Source organism: Zootoca vivipara, chromosome 4 (genome assembly GCF_965207765.1).
Source record: "Zootoca vivipara chromosome 4, rZooViv2.hap1.1, whole genome shotgun sequence".
Taxonomy (NCBI): domain Eukaryota; kingdom Metazoa; phylum Chordata; class Lepidosauria; order Squamata; family Lacertidae; genus Zootoca; species Zootoca vivipara.
The window spans coordinates 91,592,586-91,613,057 of record NC_142587.1 but is presented as its reverse complement, the minus strand read 5'-3'; the positions used below and the strand labels follow the sequence as shown (position 1 = coordinate 91,613,057).

Below are 20,472 nucleotides of genomic sequence, written 5' to 3'. Positions count from 1 at the left end.
TGTAAACAAAAGCCCTCCTTCTCCAGCAAAGGGAAAGTCACCTTTGGCAAATATTGAAGTTGTAGGAGTGGATCTTTCGACACAGAATGTGGTAGCACCGGTCAACCTGCAAAACAGATCTTGGAGAGCGAGAAAGCAGACAGTTTAATAAATGACTCCGGCAGCTCCAGGAGGGAAACATAATCAACCAATCAGAGGGTACTCATTGTGTAAATAATGTATATAAAGCCTGAGGTTTTGGGGGGAATTCAATCACTGTTCCTATGAGCTGAAATAAAATTCACTGGTGCTTTTCAACCAAGCGGAATAGCATGTCTGCATATATGGTACTACTTGAAATATTTCCTGACCACTTTGGGGCACACAGATATATCCTCCAGTTCAGTCTTATGTTCTCCTTAGGAGTCATTGCATTCATCTGGGTGCCTTTCCACTGCTCCTGTTGTCGTCCATATGATATTGGGTGTGCCTCACCATCCATTGCCGTGTGTGTGTGTGTTGAAGATATAAAGCAGGTGTGGGGAACTTCTGGCCCAGAGGGGACCAAATTTGGCCCGTGAGGCTGTTTTCCCCAAACCACGCTCATCCACTCCGACATGTGACATTATACGTGACATCATCGGGTGTGGAGCATGTACAAGTGACTACAAAGGAACAGCCGGGAGCTTAAGGTGAGCTCCCAATTATTCATTTGCTGGAGCAAGGTACACTCCTGGTGACTGGGAGTGGCCACCGAGACCATATAACACCAGTCCTGAAAGACCTGTGTTGGCTCCCGGTACGTTTCCGAGCACGATTCAAAGTGTTGGTGCTGACCTTGAAAGTCCTAAATGGCCTCGGTCCTGTATACGTGAAGGAGCATCTCCACCCTCATTGTTTAGCCCAGAAACTGAGGTCCAGCGCCGAGGGCCTTCTGGCGGTTCCCTCATTGCGAGAAATAAGGTTACAGGGAACCAGGCAGAGGGCCTTCTCGTGCCTGCTCTGTGGAATGCCCTCCCATCAGATGTCAAGGAAATAAACAACTATCTGATTTTTAGAAGACATTTGAAGGCAGCCCTAGTCATTCTGGTTTTAATATTCTGTTGGGAGCCGCCAGAGTGGCTGGGGAAACCCAGCCAGATGGGCGGGCTATAAATATTATTATTATTATTAGTGACCCCATCAGCTGATGAATAAACAATGGCGAAAGATGTTTGCATTGAAACTGCTGCTACAATAGAAGGAAAATGTGCCAGGTTAGCTGAAGTGTTGATGCAAAACACCTTGTGCTACTGATCCCTGCAGGAGACAGGTGTGAACTCACCACCAAGAAGCCGATGGGTGGTGAGTTCAAGCCCACCGGATCCACTGAGTGACCAAGTTCCCTATGGAGAACTCAACTGTGCACTCAACTCCTGCAGAAAGGAAGCTCGAACTCGCAACCCGTCACTTCGCCACCCACAAACCAGAAACTATCAAAACCTTTAATCAAACAGTGGGAGAAGCTCCGGCTGCACTGCAGCAGCTTGCAAAAAAATAAAAAAATGACTTGACTGGAAAAGAACAGGATGTAGACTCCCCCACCACTATTCTAAAGCAATGAGATTAGGACAAAAATAACAAAACAGAACATATTTGACAAGCCTCCCAGGAGTTGATTGGTTTAAATTTGCTTTTATTTTGATGGCTTTAATTGGTGATTGTTTCATTTCACATTCATAATGCTTGTGGATTTGAGGCGGTGGGGCACAAAAATTTAAAATTAAATTTGTGAAGGCAAGCATGAGGGTTTGCTACATGTCTGAGGGCCAGGCTATTCTCATGAGTATAGCAGTAAGAAGAAGGAAAAGTGGTCACAAGCCTCTGTTACAGTTTTTAGTGTTGAACCATGACCAGAGAGACCTGGGTTTCAACCCTCCCTCAGCCATGAACTTGGAGGGTTACTTGGGGCAGTTACCTTCTCCCAACATCACCCACCTTGCAAGTTTGTTGTGTTGATAAAATGGAGGTTGGGGGTGGGGAGAGATCGTGGAGAAAGGGTATATTATAAACATAAACACAGCAAATAATATGCATTTATATGAATTTTTGTGTGGTGCACAACCCTGAGATCTACAGACAAAGGATGGCATGCACATTAAACAAACAAATGATAAACAGATAAAAATCATTCAATTTAAGCAGTTCAGTTCTTATGTCTTTTAATCCCTGCCAGTCATTTCATAAGTGCTTCACAGCAGCACAAGTCAGAATGAGGCCATGAATAACAGGCAGGTGACTAAGAGGCTGGCGTTCTGTGACAGGCAAACACAGCCCTACAAAAGGCTGTTTATTATTTCTTAAAATCTTTATCATAACGCTGATTTCTAAGGCTCCCCCCCTGTCCTTTGCGCTGCCTTGAATGCTTGCCTTTTTCACGTGAGGGTTCCTCAATGAAGCACAAGAGGGAGATGTTTCCCCATTTATTTATTTTTACAAAAAAGAAAAACTGCCAAGGACTTTTCTCTGAATGAAAAAAAGAGGAAACAATCAATGGGGAGGTCTGTGGGCGGCCATACTGGTGCGGTTACCGTGGTGACCGGGAGAGTTTATGTCTGGAACCAACCAGGAGGCAGCAGCCGGTAATAGACTCTGGCTACCAGCCTCCAGGAGAAAAATAGGGTAAGGAATCTGCTCTGGGGTGGGGTGGGGTGGGGTGGGGTGGGGTGGGGTGGGAAGCTCCCCTAGGGAAACCCCTGAAGGGAATGACGCAAGCTTGATGTTGAGGTGGCTATAGGTACCAATTTATAGTTTTTGTTCTATTGCGCATCTGGTTTCAAATCCTAGGCTGAGTTGGGATCGGCTGTCTTACGCAGCTTATCAATGAGCCCCTTGGGTTGCTTTTAAACTCCCTGGCTTCATGGTTTGCCCCCCCCCCACCTTCAACATTTTTCTTTTCTTTTACTTAAGCCTTTGAACTCAGATGTCTTGGAGGACATTAAGGAACTGCGAAATATAGACTCGCAGAATCGAAAGTGGAGCAGGGGCGTAGCCAGGATCAAAACTAGGGGGGGGGCAAGCCATGGTCATTCAGGGGAGGGGCCAAGGCATGGAAGGGGAGGGGCCACAAAGTGGGCGGGGCTAAAGGGCCAGCGGGCCTGATGACATCGTGGCGGTGGCAGCAGCGGCCACCTTGTGCTTCTGGGGCTGGTAGCGTTGGCGGCTACCCTGCTTGGCTGGAGAGGACGGGAGGGTCGGGCAGGCGAGAGGGGGTGGCAGGGCGGGCGAGGGCGAGGCAAGACACGGCCGCAGCCACGACGGCTCCGAGGCGTTGCTGCATATCAGCATAATATTTCAACCATGGTTCAAGCCCCACCTTAGGAAAAAAATCCTGCATTGCAGGGGGTTGGACTAGATGACCCTTGTGGTCCCTTCCGACTACAATTCTATGATTCTGTTGATATATTACCATAGCATATGCATCATTCTGCTTTCTTGAATTGTCCTACTCCTAGGCATAGCATCCAACTCCTAGAGGCCTAGGTCCCCCCCCCCAATTACTGGTAAATACCGTATTTGAAAGAGTCATCCCCCCATGTTGATGGGCTTTCTATGTGGGGCTTATCTGCCCCCCCCGTATTTTATTAAGGATGGAAGAGGGAGGGAAGGAAGGAAGAAATAGAGAGAGAGATAACTCATATTTGTGGGTGTCTCTGGATGACGCTGTGATGCTGGAACTCTGCAGCAAGAGGACAGGAGGGTCGGGCAGGCGAGTGGGGGTGGAAGGGCGGGCGAGGGCGGGGCAAGGCATGGCCGCAGCCACGACGGCTCCGAGGCGTTGCTGCATATCAGCATAATATTTCAACCATGGTTCAAGCCCCACCTTAGGAAAAAAAATCCTGCATTGCAGCGGGTTGGACTAGATGACCCTTGTGGTCCCTTCCGACTACAATTCTACGATTCTATTGATATATTACCATACCATATGCATCGTTCTGCTTTCTTGAATTGTCCTACTCCTAGGCATAGCAGCCAACTCCTAGAGGCCTAGGTGCCTCTCCCCCCCCCCAATTACTGGTAAATACCGTATTTGAAAGAGTCATCCCCCCATGTTGATGGGCTTTCTATGTGGGGATTATCTGCCCCCCCCATATTTTATTAAGGATGGAAGAGGGAGGGAAGGAAGGAAGAAATAGAGAGAGGGATAACTCATATTTGTGGGTGCCTCTGGGTGACGCTGTGATGCTGGAACTCTGCATGTACAGGAGCCTTGTAAGCAGCTTTCTCTCTGCTTGATTTACAGCAGGCACGTCCAACAGGTAGATTGTGATCTACCAGTAGATCACTGGATGTCTGTGGTAGATCACTGGTAGGTCACTGGCACCCCTAAAAAAAGCTCACCCAAAATTTTCCTCCTCCCTCAAAAAAGTTGAACTATGACCTGAAGCCCTAAACAAAAATGGGCCTCCCTCCCTCCTAAAAGAAGCTCAACAAGTTTGACCTAAACCCCAAAAAACAGGGCTTCACTTCCTTTAAAAAGAACTCAACAGCTTTGACCTGAACCCCCCAAAGGGGGTAGATCACCCCCAGTTTTAAACTCTGAGTAGATCAGAGTCTCTTGGGAGGTGGCCACCCCTGATTTACAGTATACAGATGCAGGAGGAGAGGCAGACTGGAACACCAATGCTTTTTATAAACATCACTGTGTCTGTCAAAGCTACAAACCCCCCCTTTCTTATTCACTTCTTTTTAGCCTTGCAGAGCCACCTTAGTCAAATTGAATCCTCTGAGTCTGCACCCTCATTAAATCGCCAATAGAACTCTTAATGCTCCTGAATGCTCATTAACAACTCCCACTTAAGAACAATAGGGTGAAATGGTCAGCTATCGAATCTTGCCTGGGGATATATGCTCCATTGTCTTAACTGCTTAACTACTGGTAGCCACTTTGCTTTATTTATTTGATGTGTTTTTGTTACTGCTGTGTCCCCCCCCCCAGCAAGCGGAGACTTAGCTGCTCTTGCTAAAGCAAAGCCCTTTCCACTTCAGTTTTTGGAGGGGAAAAGTGCTGGTTATGGTCTGTAAAATACATTAATTTTTTTGCTTCTAGGGGGGGCAGCTGCCCCCTCCTGCCCCCCTGCCTACGCCCATGAAGTGGAGACTGTATTCTCCCTTGTCTATTTTGTAAGACATGAAAATCTTCAATTAAAAACGTTTAAAAAATGTCTTGGAGGAGCGGCAGTTTCCTATATATTATTATATATAATTAGGGGTTTTTGTGATCTAAAACAAGCAAACAAGGAAGGAAAAGGAGGACATATATAGTCAACACTTCCAATTCATAGAGTCTTTTTCACAGTTTACATTCCGTGTGACTGAGGTTCTGTTGCCATAGACATTGGGGGGAAAGAGAGGGGAGAGGGAGGGAGAGGGTTGGCGGGTGGGGGGTAATAGTCTTTTCATTCTATTGCATAGTGTTGGTGCAGGGTTTTTGTGTCAGCGTCTCATAGGTGAGAGATTGGAGGGTCCAGAGCGTTCTATGACATTGCTTCGAGGCTTGCTTTGGGAAAGCAATGAATAAATATAACAAACAATAGCAATAGATAATAGCCATAGTTTTAAATTACCAATATGCCATTTTGTGTTTTCCATATTTGTAAGACTTCTTTTTGTTTTGTGAAAAGCGGCGAATAAATGTAATAAATATCTTTTTTAAAATTATTATTATTATTATTATTATTATTATTATTATTATTATTATTTTAATAATTATGCATTACTTTCTATGGGAAAGCGCACTTTGGTTTTGGAACGCTTTGGTTTTGGAACGGACTTCCAGAACGGATTAAGTTTGAGAACCAAGGTACCACAGTACTCTCATTTCCCTTCGCATATTGAAATACTGCCCCTTAATGAGGTCAAACTTAGATTCACAAAATGTTTAGGGGTATGTGTACCCCTGCATCCCCCCCCAAAAGCACTGGTGCCGTGACTGCAGAATACAACGGCTTCAGAACACAGTAAGAACAGGGAAAACGAGGGAAAGCCTTTATATGGTGCCCTGATCTGTTTTCTTTGTTTCCCCAAGGTCTCGTTCAGTCTCTGAAGACTTAAACAATGGCGAAAGACAAGAAAAAGAAGGAGAAGAAGGAGAAGAAGGGGAAGAGGAAACAGCCCATGGGACATATGTCCAAAGAGCCTCGAATTTATTTTCCAGAAGCTCTGCTAGCATATCAGTACGTATTGTTGAGAAACAAAGGAGTATGCCTCTTGGGGTGAAGTCGAACCATTGTTGTTAGCAGCACCAAAGTGACTTACCTGGGGCCCAAGCAGTGACGAATTTACGTATAAACGTGACCCAGGTGGCGCTGTGGTTAAACCACTGAGCCTAGGGCTTGCTGATCAGAAGGTCGGCGGTTCGAATCCCTGTGACGGGGTGAGCTCCCGTTGCTTGGTCCCAGCTCCTGCCAACCTAGCAGTTTGAAAGCACGTCAAAATGCAAGTAGATAAATAGGAACCGCTACAGCGGGAAGGTAAACGGTGTTTCCATGTGCTGCTCTGGTTTGCCAGAAGCGGCTTTGTCATGCTGGCCACATGACCTGGAAGCTGTACGCCGGCTCCCTCGGCCAATAATGCAAGATGAGCGCGCAACCCCAGAGTCGGTCACGACTGGACCTAATGGTCAGGGGTCCCTTTACCTTTTTAAGCTATAGCTTAGGGCCCCACTCTCTTGGGGGACCGCAAAAAATTAAAGAAAAAACAACAACTGGACATACATTTTCAAAATAGAAGATACAAAACAAGTAAAAGAAAAACTACATACAGCAACAGTGTTTTGTGTTGTGTAGGCTCCTATGATGTAAGCAATGGGCCCCACCTGCTAGCCGGCTCCCTAAATATCACTGGTTTGCTCATTTCTATATATAGGGTGCCTACATTCTGCATGTGCAAATGGCTTGAGATACCCATAAATTACCATATAGCATATATTCAACCCCCCCCCAAAAAACAGCGACAATTTTGTTGTTTATAAAGGACAGCTGGATATATAAAGGGCCCCATTGCCTTCAGTAGCTTAGGGTCTCATCAAATCTAAATCTGGCTCTGGGCGCTAGCCTGGGCAGTGTGTGTGGAGATCGTGGGCTGGCCAGATGACAAGACCCCTCTTGATGTGGTCCAAAAGAAAGCAGAGCAAGACGTTTGGCACCAGCCGGGCTGCAGGAGTTGCTGGAAGGAGGCGTACGAGACGCCATCCAACAGTCTTAGGGATTCCACTCTGGATTTGTGTAGGGTATCCTCCTTAGCAGGGTGGATTTGATTTAAAGAAAATCAATTTAAATCATGATTTAAATCACTAGTCAGTAAGACTTGATTCAAACCTTCTTCTTCTTTTTTTAGAGAAAGACTCTTTCTTGCTGGTATAATCTTAATATTTACAGCCAGGTGAAGGGTTTCATTTCTGGGATAATAAATTTTCAGAGTAGTTTTTACAGTTATATCGAAAATTACTGATTTGGTTATACTATTAGAAATACATAGACAGATAATTATGAAATTATGGTGAGGTTTAATAAGTTAACTGTTTATATTTGGACAGCTTTTATGCTGTACTTTATTGGAAGGAGAAGAACAACTTAAACAATTTATTTAACTAAAACAATAACCTTATAGCATATGTATCCATGTTTGTTAACTGATGTGGTTAAACAATTTAAAAAAAACTTAGACTGAGTTTTAGCACACATGAAAAACTTAAAACAAATCCTTCTTTCCTGATGAATAGCCTTTTGACTATAGTGTAACTTAAATAGAAAACTACCTTTAGAAAGATTCCCCCCCTCCTGAAAGCATTTTATTTTAAAAATTCAATTTAAATAAAAAAATCCAATTTAAATAAAAAATCTCTCTCTCTCTCTCTCTCTCTCTCTCTCTCTCTCTCTCTCTCTCTCTCTCTCTCACACACACACACACACACACACACCCCTCTCATTGATTTTTATCCATCCTGGTCCTTAGCCTTTTCTCTTCCCGAAGATATCCTACAAGGCAGGAGAGGTTTAGGACCAGAGTTTTCCTTCTCCTGGATGGGCTATCTGTTAGGATCTCCTACTCTCGAGCAGGACCCTGGCAGAGACACATGCCCGACTGGCATGTTCCCTCCCTCCTGGTCGATCGTTCGGGAACTTCAGAAGCTTTCTTCAGCCCCGCGAACATCACAGCGACTGATGCCAACTGACATCAGCACACTCAGGGATCCGCAGAGTCTTCGCACTTTGCGTAACAGACCTCAGCAACTCAGCATCTGGCTAATCTATGTTTATTTACATATAAACACACACGGAGCACTGCAACATGGCTCCCTCTCTCTCTGGCATCAGACGGCAAAGAGAATGAACAAAGGATAATAGCCCTACTTCAGGAAACACGGTAACACAAACATCCCGTCTTCATCACTTCCCACTGTGGAATGAAAACATATACCATCATGTAATAGACAACAATCCCATGACAGCAGACAGGGGAAATGAATCTTCAACAGTATCTTCCCACCTTCTCCTCACTTTCCTCTACAGCATGGGTAGACAAACTAAGGCCCGGGGGCCAGATGTGGCCCAATCACCTTCTAAATCTGGCCCACGGATGGTCCAGGAATCAGCGTGTTTTTACATGAGTAGAGAATGTCATTTTATTTAATGAGTAGAATGTGCACTTTAACAATGCATCTCTGGGGTTTTGTGGGGCATAGGAATTTGTTCATTTCCCTCCCCCCCCAAAAAAAATAGCCCGGCCCCCCACAAGATCTGAGGGATAGTGGACCAGCCCATGGCTGAAAAAGTTTGCTCACCCCTGCTCTACAGCATGTGCAAAAACCACTTTCTTGACCGTTGAATCCACTCTTAATCTCCTCCCTGAATGCGATCAGTATGTACTGTATAGTAAATTAAGAACCTCACTTTAGGAACATCGGGGGGGGGGGGCTACTGGCTCTTCTGCCTTATTGTACATTTGTGGGTAGTAGGACTTTCCCGCCCCCCATCATAATAAGAGTCTGCTGGATGAGTCATTGGCCTATCTTGTCCAACATCCTTTTCTCCCTGGGGCCAACCAGATGTCTGCCCCCCTGCGATTCTCAGCAACTGATATTCAGAGGAATACTCAGGCGCAGACTTCGGTCTTTCACATTTCAGCGGTGCCCTGTGCCAGCCCAGAATTCTGTCCCCCCCCCCCCGCCTCTTGCCTTCCATTCTGCTCAATTCGCTATGTTGTAGTTGTGACACCCTAGGCTTGGCGCCCGGTGTGGTGGAATCTGTCACTGCACTGCCCTAAATCTGCTTCTGGCATGATGCCTCTGACCCCAGAAGTAGAACACAGCCGCCACAGTAAATTTGGCATGGGGAATCTGTAATACTACTAATAATAATAATAAATTTATATCCCACCCATCTGGCTGGGTTTCCCCAGCCACTCTGGGCGGCTCCCAACAGAATATTAAAAATACGATAAAACATCAAACGTTAAAAACGTCCCTAAACAGGGCTGCCTTCAGGTGTCTTCTAAAAGTCTGGTAGATTGTTGTTCTCTTTGGCATCTGATGGGAGGGCATTCCACAAGGCGGGCGTCACCACCGAGAAGGCCCTCTGCCTGGTTCCCTGTAACCTTACTTCTTGCAAGGAGGGAACCGCCAGAAGGCCCTCGGTGTTGGACCTCAATGTGAAAGGTATAATGTCAGATTTCAGGAACCAAACCTAAGATGTCTGGCTTCCTGCTGTGCCTAAAAACTCACATATTCCATGATTTTGGATACATGAATTTGTGTCTTAACACTTCTTTTAAACTGAAGGGTATTTAAAAAGAAAAGAAAATATAGTGCACAAATATTTGAATGTTTAATTTTTTTGTATCCTGCTTTTCCTCAAAGAGGCTCATGTAGCGTATTTTCTTGGTAGCATCGTCACTTATCCTCTGCATTTTAATTATCTTCAGAATTCAGATAAAAGAAGAGCTCATCGATGACCTTCTTTTTGAAATAAAAAACTTGGAAGCACAGAATGACCGAAACAAAGAAAGGGTATGTAAACATATGCTTCTATTTTGATTTGGGGGAGTGAGCACAGCTCAGCTTTGCATGCAAGCGGAAGATTCTAGGTTCAACCCCAGTTGGTTTATTTACATGCACATGTAATTTTATTTGTATGCTGCCTCTCCACAATCCAAACCATGCCCAAAATGGCTTACAATATGAAAAAAAAATACACAACTGCCACAAAAGTAGTAACAAAATTTCAAAAGATTTAAAAAAATGCACAACTGAACTGAACCATTTCTGCATACAACAAGGTCTAAAATAAAGATTAAAAAAAACCAACATCAGCAACTCCCCCAAACAACACCCCAGCCAGAGCATCTGCTCAGGAGCCTCCGCATTTGTAGCTGGAGTCAGTCCAAACCAGTTGGGGAAAGGCCTGCAAGGCAGGGAGCTGGTCTTCCAGGAATCATAGGCAAGACAGCATCTGCAGTTCAAAGGATTAGGTAGATTAGGAGATGGGAAACAGTGCTAGTTCCAGGATTAGGAGGAAGAGGGGCTCTGCCCATACAGAGTGTAATGGGTGCTCCTTCTCCTTGCTGTTGCCTATTCACTTGCCCTCTCTCTTTGGAAGAAGCTGCCTTATACCAAATCACATCATTGGTCCATCTAGCTCAGGCACCCCCAAACTCGGCCCTCCAGATGTTTTGGGACTACAATTCCCATCATCCCTGACCACTGGTCTTGTTAGCTAGTGATGATGGTAGTTGTAGTCCAAAACCATCTGCAGGGCCTGATCTAGCTCAATTCTGTCTAAAGGGAAGGGCGCTGGAGAGGTCTAAGTGGGTGCTGTACATTATTATTTTGTAGCTCAGGTGTGGGGGGACTTTGGTCCCCCTGATGTTGCAGAACTACAACTCCCATCATCGCTGGCCATTAGCCATGCTTGTGGGGGACTGAAAGGAGATGCAGTTCATCAACATATGGAGAGAAATAGGTTCCCTATGCCTGGTGTAGTTACTAGCAAGTTTGGAAGCTACTTGCGAACCAAAATAGGGGATAAAAATGCCTACTCTAATTTCTTTGGTAATGATGTTAGACAGGCGATGGACTCAGGAAAACGACATGCATCTGTTGCGTGCAATAGAATGATAGAGATCCATCAAATTATTTCCATTGGATTATTCTGACAATTGTCACCATTGCAGGGGGCGGATGGGGGGGGGGAAGAGGGGTATGTTGGTTTATTGTGAATTGCTTTTTGGATATTCGATTCTGCAATTTCATGCTTCCGTTCGCAATTTATACCCCACCTTCCCTTAATGTATTCAGATATACAGTGGTGCCTCGGTTTAAGAACAGTCCGGTTTAAGAACGCTTTGATTTACAAAATCCGCAAAACCAGAAATAGTGTCGCGGCGGGTTGAGAACTTTACCTCGGTGTAAGAACAGAAGCCGAATGGTGGGAGGGCACCGGTGGCTGGATGCCTCATTAGGGAAAGTGCGCCATTGGTTTAAGAATGGTTTCGGTTTAAGAACGAACTTCCGGAACGGAAGTACCACTGTATGTTGTTTTGCTTGCCAACTTGACCATCCCAAATAAAAGGCACGATTAAAGTGAAACATGTAACTTTTTTTCAAAAAACCTCCCCCCCCCCCCAGAATCAGCAGCTGAAGAACGAACAGGCTTCGCACATCCGAGCACTCCTAGCTGCCCTGAAGGAGCAAGAAGAGGCTTTGGCGAAAGTTGAAGTTGTTACTAGAGATGATGTGGAAATAGCGATGAAGGAGAAGTGGCAGTATGTCAAGGATCAGGAAAAGCTTATTAAAGGTGAGCTGGCTCTGGAAATCCCTCAGTTGCTAGCTCAAATCCCAGGTGGAGAGGATCATTTCTCGTTAGCAACTTGGGTAAGCAAAGGCCATCACTCCTAATGTGGCCTTTTCTTCTCCCAACCAGACATGCGCTGCCAGATACATTACCTCGAACAAAAACTCGTGGCAAAGCAAGCCGAAGTGGATTACTGGCTGGCGTACAAAAACGTTGGCAGTGCCGAGCACGCCAAGCAGATTGAGTGCCTGGAACAGGACATCCAGAAGCTGAAGGAAGAGCTTGAGGAAATGGCTGGTGAGTTGCCCCAGGCTTGAACTTAAACCAGAGACCTAGACCAGAGATGCTGGCCCAGACATCAAGAACTAGAAATAATTATCGTTTCCAGCGTGTGCGTAAAAGGACACGTATTTCAATCCCTTCTAAAACCTATTCCCCCCATTTTCTGCTTTACCTTTCTCCTTTCTGATGGCCGGGGTTGTGTTCTTGTTTTTTACCCCTAAAGAGTTTTTTAGGATTTCCCTGGAAGAGATGAAGGAAAGAACCGACAGATACATGCTGAAGCAAATGGAGCTGAAGAAAGAATGGGCCCTTGAGGTACTGATATGGCTTTGCAATTCTAGTCTTTTAATCATTATGGGCATGATCTGAGCACTTTCAAGTTCATTTGACTTCTGCAGGAGAGATTTACAGCGGAATCCTGTTTAATAATAATAATAATAATAATAATAATAATAATAATTTTATTATTTATACCCCGCCCATTGAGTCTCGCTGTATGCTGTGGGGCTTATTCCCATAGCAGCACTAAGGGGAACAGGACAGCAGCACTAAGCACGTACTTAACTTCCAATTTAAGTCAAGGCGGTCCAAGACCGGGTAGTTCTGGCTGGGTTTTATACTCATAAAGTAGGGTTGCCATATTTTGAAGAGCACAAAAGAGGATAGAATCATAGAGTTGGAAGAGACCACAAGGGCCATCAAGTCCAACCCCCTGCCAAGCAGGAAACACCATCAAAGCATTCCTGACAGATGGCTGTCAAGCCTCTGCTTAAAGACCTCCAAAGAAGGAGACTCCACCACACTCCTTGGCAGCAAATTCCACTGCCGAACACCTCTTACTGTCAGGAAGTTCTTCCTAATGTTTAGGTGGAATATTCTTGTTTAGGTTTGAATCCATTGCTCCGTGTCCACTTCTCTGGAGCAGCAGAAAACAACCTTTCTGCCTCCTCTATATGACATCCTTTTATATATTTGAACATGGCTATCATATCACCCCTTAACCTTCTCTTCTCCAGGCTAAACATACCCAGTTCCCTAAGGCATCGTTTCCAGGCCTTTGACCATTTTGGTTGCCCTCTTCTGGACACATTCTTGAACTGTGGTGCCCAGAACTGGACACAGTACTCCAGGTGAGGTCTGACCAGAGCAGAATACAGTGGTACTATTACTTCCCTAGATCTAGATGCTATACTCCTATTGATGCAGCCCAGAATTGCATTGGATTTTTTAGCTGCTGCATCACACTGTTGACTTATGTCAAGTTTGTGGTCTGCCAGGACTCCTAGATCCTTTTCACATGTACTGCTCTCAAGCCAGGTGTCTCCCATCCTGTATTCGTGCCTTTCATATTTTTTTTTTTTTTTGCCCAAGTGTAGTACTTTACATTTCTCCTTGTTAAGATTCATCTTGTTTGCTATGGCGGCTCTCGTTTTAAGTACCCCTACTATATGTAGACTATAGAAGCTGTGATAAATTGCTGGGGGGGGGGGCAGGAGAAGAGAAGAGGAAAGCTAATCTTCAGCCACCAGTTATGTCTAGGTCTCATCCAGAAAGTATAGCCAGAGGCATTTTGGCAAATTTTAAAAATCCATCTGGACAAAAATTTTACCCTGAAAAAGCCTGAAAAAGAGGACGTGTCCTGGAAAAAGAGGACACGTGGCAACCTTATAAGCTTATTTGTGATATTCCTTAGAAAGTAAAACAGAAATGCCTCTCTCATTTATTCCTTTTAAAGGAACTTGCTTCTGTATCCTGCCTTCCCGGTTTCCGCTGCTCCACAACTTATTAAGAACACATACATTAGAACAGCAGCAATTGAAATAAGAGTTAAAATATGAGCAAGAAAGGTAACCCAGGTTAGATTGGGCACGAGGAAAGTGGAAAACGTACAACGTCCCTCCAAAACCTGTACTGTACTGGGCAAAATAAAAGCTTTTTCCTGCTTTCTGAAGGTAAATAGAGGCCTTCACATTCTTGTCTTCTCCTCAGATTAGTCTGCACGCTCTCCAGAGGCCTTTCTCAGCCTCTTGTTAATATGTGATTGGTTGGCCATTGGGGCAGGGCCTCCTTTGTGGTGGCTTCCACCTTCTGGAATCCGTCAACTACCAAGATCCCCCTTAAGCCTTCCTGTCAAATAAAAGCCTGTTGTATCTTGTGACTGAACCTTCTCTTGTCTCTTTCCGCAACGTTGTTGTTGTTGTTTAGTCGTTTAGTCGTGTCCGACTCTTCGTAACCCCATGGACCATAGCACGCCAGGCACTCTTTGGCACTGCCCTTCTTTGGAATCCCAAAGAAATCCCACTGCCCTTCTTTGGAATCCCAATTCCATCCCAATTCCTCAACGTTACAAAAATCCATTACCAAACTGAGAGTTAGCTCATTCGTTTGGTGTTCCACAGGCAGTGTAAAATTGTTTTCATTAGCCTGGCATTCAGAATAGTGCATATCGCAACCATATTTTATTCTGGAATGCATGTGCCTTTATGATTCATTACTAACAATGTTTTACGTGACGCGTCACTTCAATAAGCAGCTGCAAAGCTCTTTTGAAAAATGGGAAAGCGAAAAAGAAATGTAAAAATAGATATATGGAAGCAAGTTTTGTGTTTTTATTGTTCAAAGTTTTGGATGTTCCTCTGTGGGTATCCTGTCTAGACTCTCACTTCCTTCAATGCAAAGGCTCCAGCTTCAGCTGCGATTTCACACTTTCTTTCCTCAGAATGCTGTTAAGCACATCGACAAGACCAGCTGCCGGGAGATTAAAGAATACGAGTGGCTAAAGGAGGAGGTAAGCATATCTGGAAGGGTAACCTAGATTTCCAAGGAGGGGCACTGCCAATCAGTGTGGACACGACTGAACTAGATTGACCGATTGTCTCACACGGCTTCAATCAGCTTCCTAGACAGGGAAGGGTAGTGGGTGGTCAGAGGCGGAACATCCACAGTTCAAAGGATATTGGGTGGAAATAATAATAATAATACTAATAATAATAATAAACAAATTAAATTTGTATACCGACATTCATCCATAGAGCTTCATGGCAGTTCGCAGCATAGGATTATCATATAAAAACCACAAAATACATAGTAAAAAAAGAGAGCGTAACAAAAAATAATAATGCCCACACATCACATTTAAAAGGGCATCAGATGTCAATCACCCAAAGGCCGGGTTGCAGAGGAACGTTTTTGCCTAGCGCCCAAAGGTCTACAATGAAGGTGCCAGCTGAACCTCCCTGGGGAGAGAATTCCACAAACAGGGAGCCACTGCAGAAAAGGCCCTGTTCTTATGTTGTCACCCTCCGGGCCTCGCATGAAGGAGGCACACGAAGAAGGGCCTCAGAAGATGAATGCAGAGTCTGAGACAGTTTATATGGGGAGACACAATCCTTGAGGAACTGTGGTCCTGAGCTGTTTAAGGCTTTATAGGTCAAAGCCAGCACTTTGAATTGGTCCCGGAAACTCATTGGCAGCCAATGCAGTCGGGCCAGGATTGGTGTAATATGCTCAAACCGCCTTGCCCCGGTGAGCAACCTGACCACCAAATTCTGCACCAGCTGAAGCTTCCGAACCGTCTCCAGAGGCAGCCCCACATAGAATGCATTGCAGCAATCCAACCTAGAGGTTACCAGAGCATAGATGACAGACGTTAGGCTGTCCCTGTCCAGGCAGGGACACAGCTGGGCCACATGCAGAAGTGAGCTGCTGCTTTCAGTTTAAATGCCTAGCATAGGGCTGTCTCGGTGGGCTAACGGTCTGGTTTGGCAGAAGGCAGCTGCAAAGGACGTCAGCGCTGGGTTTCATATCTCATGGCAGGTAGAAGGGTACAAAAAGGAAGTGAGCGAATTGGAAGACTCGGTCCACGAACTGGAGAGGGAGAACATCTACCTCATCAACAAACTCTTCGAGCGCAGGCTGCAGTTCCTTAAAGTACCCAGGTAAAGGTGTTCTCCCTCCTAGCATTTCACAAACACGAAGCACAGGAGCTGAAGGGTGGACTTGCTTCTTTGGCCCCTGAGCAAACTACAGTATGCCAAACAGTAAAAAAATTAAAAAAAATAAAAACCCTGATGCTTTAATATTTACTAAAACACATACAATGGTACCTTGGTTCTCAAACTTTATCCATTCCTGAAGTCTGTTCCAAAACCAAAGCATCCCAAAACCAAAGCACGCTTTCCCATAGAAAAGTAATGCAAAACAAATTAATCCGTTCCAGACTTTTGAAAACAACCCCTAAAACAGGAATTTAACATGAATTTTACTTTCTAACAAGACCACTGATCCATAAAATGAAAGCAATAATCAATGTACTGTACTATAAAATAAGTAAGACAATATTGTAGATGATAAAAATTAGTTTTTTTCTTACCTGCACTGAAGATAGTCATTGTTTGGATGGGGGGTGGCTTTTATCCATTTCCGCAGTCACACAATCAATCAATCAATCAATCAGTCAATCAATCAATCAGTAGCTGAACTGGGTTCCACACAGTCACAAAAACAAATTTAACTGAAAAAGCCTCAAAAACAAAAACGCAAAATAAATAGCAAAAAACAAAAGCACCAAACTTAATCCATTCCAGGAGTCCATTTGATTTCTGAAATGTTCAAAAACCAAGGCGCAGCTTCTGATTGGTGCAGGTGCCCCGGAAACAATAGCTGACAGCCACATTGGACAATCGGCTTCTGAAAAACGTTCGAAAACCAGAACACTCACTTCCATGTTTTTGACATTTGAGAACCAAGGCGTTTGAGAACCAAGGTACCACTTACCTACCTATGTACGCTTCCACTGCTTATCTGACAGGCACCGTCTCTATTGTCTTTTCGGCACCTGTTGGAGACATTCAAGCCAATTTCCTAGTCTATACATACCTGTACTGGATTTGAAATCGTTTTTTAATTGGCGTTACTGTTGATCTTTTGCTGCGAAATTGCATTGAGACATTTAATGGGAAGTGATTCACCAATTGAATAAATAAACAAATGTGCAGGCTAACAGCTAGCTATAAAAGCTGTAAGCCACTTGATAATTAGGAAGAAAAATATCCTTCAGAGAAGCAGCATTGGCGTGGAGAGGAGAGAATTAACAAGATACATACAGCTCTTCTCTTTCGCATTAATTTTGAATTAACGAGTCAACTCCCCTAATCAGTAATTTGGACGAGTAGCTATCATTGCCACGCTGACTGGAGTAGCTGCAAATTGCTCTTGGCAAAGAAATAAAAGTCCCGACCGCATTCATTGCTGACTAACCATCCCAATTTTGAAACAAAAGGCATTTTAAATGGTAAATCAATGAAGGCAAGGGGGCAGGATTCCCACCCACCCAATCCTGCTCAGTTTGGCTATGCAAGTCCCTTTCCTATGGGGACCTGGCATGCTCAGCCAACGCGACAATTTAACTAGCGCATGGGCCACACTGAGCAGGCCTTATAATCTTCCCACTCGGCAGCTGATGAATTAGGAAGAGTTTTGCAGTGAAGCGCATACTAAATCACAGGAGAAAACACTTCATTTGTGCATGCCCCATAACGATTGCAAAGGGGTTTGCACTGAACCTTGCTGCTAAAACTCAGGTCCCTCCCCCCTTCTGCTTCAGCAAGGTGCTTTGAAGTCCCAACTTGGGGACTTCAAAGTGGCCAAATCATGTGGTGTCGTCATGACAAATTTGGTCCACAAGGCCAATCCTGATGAAGATCTGAGCCGGGGAGCCAAAAAGGTACCCGATCCTTGCCTTAGAAGGTGAAAGGCTGTTGTTCAGAAGTAGAGCATATGCTTTCATGCAAAAGGTCCCATGTTCAACCCCGGGTATGGCCTTATTGTAGTTTTATACACTGCCTTCGTGTATTTCTATGAAAGCGCGGTTTATAAGTATTTAAAGAAAAATACTAACCAGAGCTCAGGGCATGCACGGGAATAATTCCAGTGGCAACAACCGGAGTATGCACTTTAAAGATGTGCTACGGTTCTCTGTTACAAGGGAAGACAGAATGTCAAACCTTTTGATGTTGCTTCTTCTTTTAATTTTCCAGAAAGCTATTTCTTACCCAGGGAGCTGGCCTGCAGGTGCTTGATGACCAGCAATGTCGTGGCCTTTCTGGTAATCCCCTTTCTTTTGAGTTCATTGTATTAGTGATTCAGACGTTACAGCGCTGCCTCCCTAAGAAGTGTGGCCTGGCCCTCACAGCCCTGTGATAGTTTCTCGGTGAAGCTGGTGTAACTGGGAAGCTAGGAAGTTGGGACTTAAGAACCAACTCTGCTATGCTCTGCCTCGCTTGTGAAGGTGAGCTCAGTCATTTCTGTATGGTTAAGTGCTTTTGCCCCAAGCAAGCAAGGGTCAAACAAGTGCGGAAGAAAACTTAATAGTGTGCAAATCCCTACCTGGATACCTGGATGAGGGGGAAAAACACACACAAACACAAAATATGTCCTCTCTGTGTGTATTGCCTTTCTTCATTCCACTTGCTGTAGGACTGAAGCTGTCCTAAAAATGCAATACAATCTTGCCAGTAAGCGTCTCACGGGTGGGAGTGAAATGGGTGTTATGTTCAGTTTTCACCCCTACCCCTGATAAAACAGCTGATCGCTGCACGGTTAGGCTAAGTGCAGTAGACTGGGCCAGGCAGGCTGTACTATTCTCATTTGGCTGTCAGAAGGAACACAGGTAAATACATCAGCTCAGTTGGTTAAAGCATGTTGCCGATAATGCCAAGGTTCAATCCCTGTGTGGGACAGATCCTGCACTACAGGGGGTTGGACTAGATGATCCTCGGGGTCCCTTCCAACGCGACAGTCTTATGATTCCATCCTAATGAATAGCAGGCCATGAACAGTGTTGCTAGTTGTGGATTGGCAATAACTTTCTTTTTTTAAAAAATGCCTCTTGTAGGTCTGGATGGAGGATAGAGGGAGAAATTAGCCTACTGTACAAAGGTTCTATTTACATTTGCTGTTGTGCCCAATTTTGCGTCTGGCTCTGCCAGCCTTGGCATATGGCACTCAGAAGTTTTCCCAGGAAGCAATGTGGCCCTCTGACTGAAAGAGCTTCCCCACCCACCATTGCATAGCAGAAGAAATGTCAAAGCCAAACAAGCAGCAATAGACAGAATTCCCACCCTACCCCCTTCTGCCACTGTTGCAGCAAACTTTTATTAACAGGAGTATTACAGAAAGTGTTTTCCCTCCCCTCGCCTCTGCAGAAGTGCCAGCTGAAAAGGCATCATTAATATCAGAAATCGTTATCAACGTGGATCAGACAGACAGGCAGGAGACAGCAGAAAATCTGCTACATGAGAGTTTTGAAGTGATTCAACTGCAAACAGATTCTGTTGGTCAATTTCTCCCCCCTATCCTGTACGAAGACTCAAATGATTTCAAGGCAAGTATCTACTCTCCTCTTTTCTGCACTGGGATTTTAGGTAGAAAGGGCGAGGTAATAATGTGCCCCAAAGGTTTGTGCTGACCATGGCAATTAAAACTGGCTTTTGTTTTTTTACACACACACACACACACACAGTCCATTTGAGCCTGATCATGTCCTCAACAATATAGCTCCTAAAAATGGTCAGGAGTTGACCAGGATATTATTTCTTCCCCTTGTGCACAATCAACAAAGTCCACCTGGAATGCAGAGATCATCTCACCCTGCACTCTTACTTAAGGGTTGAAGCAGGGTTTTGCAGGGTTGAGGCAGCCATTCTTGAAATTTTGGCACCCCAGGAAATTGAAATTCTCCCCATCATTTTATTCACCAGCCACCTGGAGGAGCTGGGTCAAGTGGCCCAAGCTTACCCAGTGAGCAAGGATTTGTGAACAGGAGCTGTCTAGTACTCCTTCAGCAGCAGCCACTACCAGCATGGCGATTGTGGATTGTTCTCTCTATCAGAGATTTGCTTATTCAGTTATGCCATCGTCATTTTAAGATGCAGGAGAGAGCGGAATGTTTTCTACTGGGTAACACGCTAATCATGTGTCCATCTGAACTCCAGGAGTACAAGGATCTGGGGCCCCTGGCAGTGAAATTGATGACTACGGTGGGCCAGACTATGCCAGTTCACGAGGATGCCCGGGAAATGCCAAGCAGAACAAAGCTTGAAGAAAAATATGACATCAGCCGGTCTCAGCATCGCATCACCTACCAGATGATCAAATCCATTTTTCATTGAGAGTGAGGAAGGTAAAGGCTACTGCTTTTCTTTTAAAAAAAATAGGCTTCCGATTGTTGAAACTCCCCCACCCTTTGTATGACACTTAACTGTTGACTTGCATAGCAAAGATGTTAATATTGGCTACATTTACAAGGGTATGTAGATTGCGTATATTGTATTCCCATTCCTCCTATGCACCAAATACAGGATCTGAATTACTATTGCAA

General features: G+C 44.7%; 1 protein-coding gene across 2 annotated transcripts; it reads left to right on the top strand.

The window, feature by feature from the left end:
- Nucleotides 1-2,492: 2,492 nt before the first annotated feature.
- CCDC83 (coiled-coil domain containing 83) lies at nucleotides 2,493-20,472 on the top strand. 2 transcript variants are annotated; one of them, XM_035116588.3, is made up of 11 exons: nucleotides 2,493-2,640; nucleotides 6,047-6,194; nucleotides 9,943-10,027; nucleotides 11,645-11,813; nucleotides 11,940-12,107; nucleotides 12,316-12,407; nucleotides 14,812-14,880; nucleotides 15,909-16,030; nucleotides 18,131-18,198; nucleotides 19,298-19,476; nucleotides 20,087-20,472. In XM_035116588.3, the coding sequence occupies exons 2-11, from the start codon at nucleotides 6,076-6,078 to the stop codon at nucleotides 20,261-20,263; spliced, it is 1,248 nt and encodes a 415-aa protein (XP_034972479.1). In that variant the 5' UTR covers nucleotides 2,493-2,640; nucleotides 6,047-6,075; the 3' UTR covers nucleotides 20,264-20,472. The 2 variants fall into 2 exon arrangements, with proteins under 2 accessions (XP_034972479.1, XP_060129872.1); XM_060273889.2 differs by having other exon boundaries at nucleotides 2,634-2,755.

Bases quoted from the DNA above. Each gene is read 5' to 3' on its own strand.
- CCDC83 (XM_035116588.3), top strand. From the start codon at position 6,076: ATGGCGAAAGACAAGAAAAAGAAGGAGAAGAAGGAGAAGAAGGGGAAG. The intron at 10,028-11,644 runs GTATGTAAACAT...CCCCCCCCCCAG, and splicing joins ATGACCGAAACAAAGAAAGG to AATCAGCAGCTGAAGAACGA. The intron at 11,814-11,939 runs GTGAGCTGGCTC...TCTCCCAACCAG, and splicing joins TCAGGAAAAGCTTATTAAAG to ACATGCGCTGCCAGATACAT.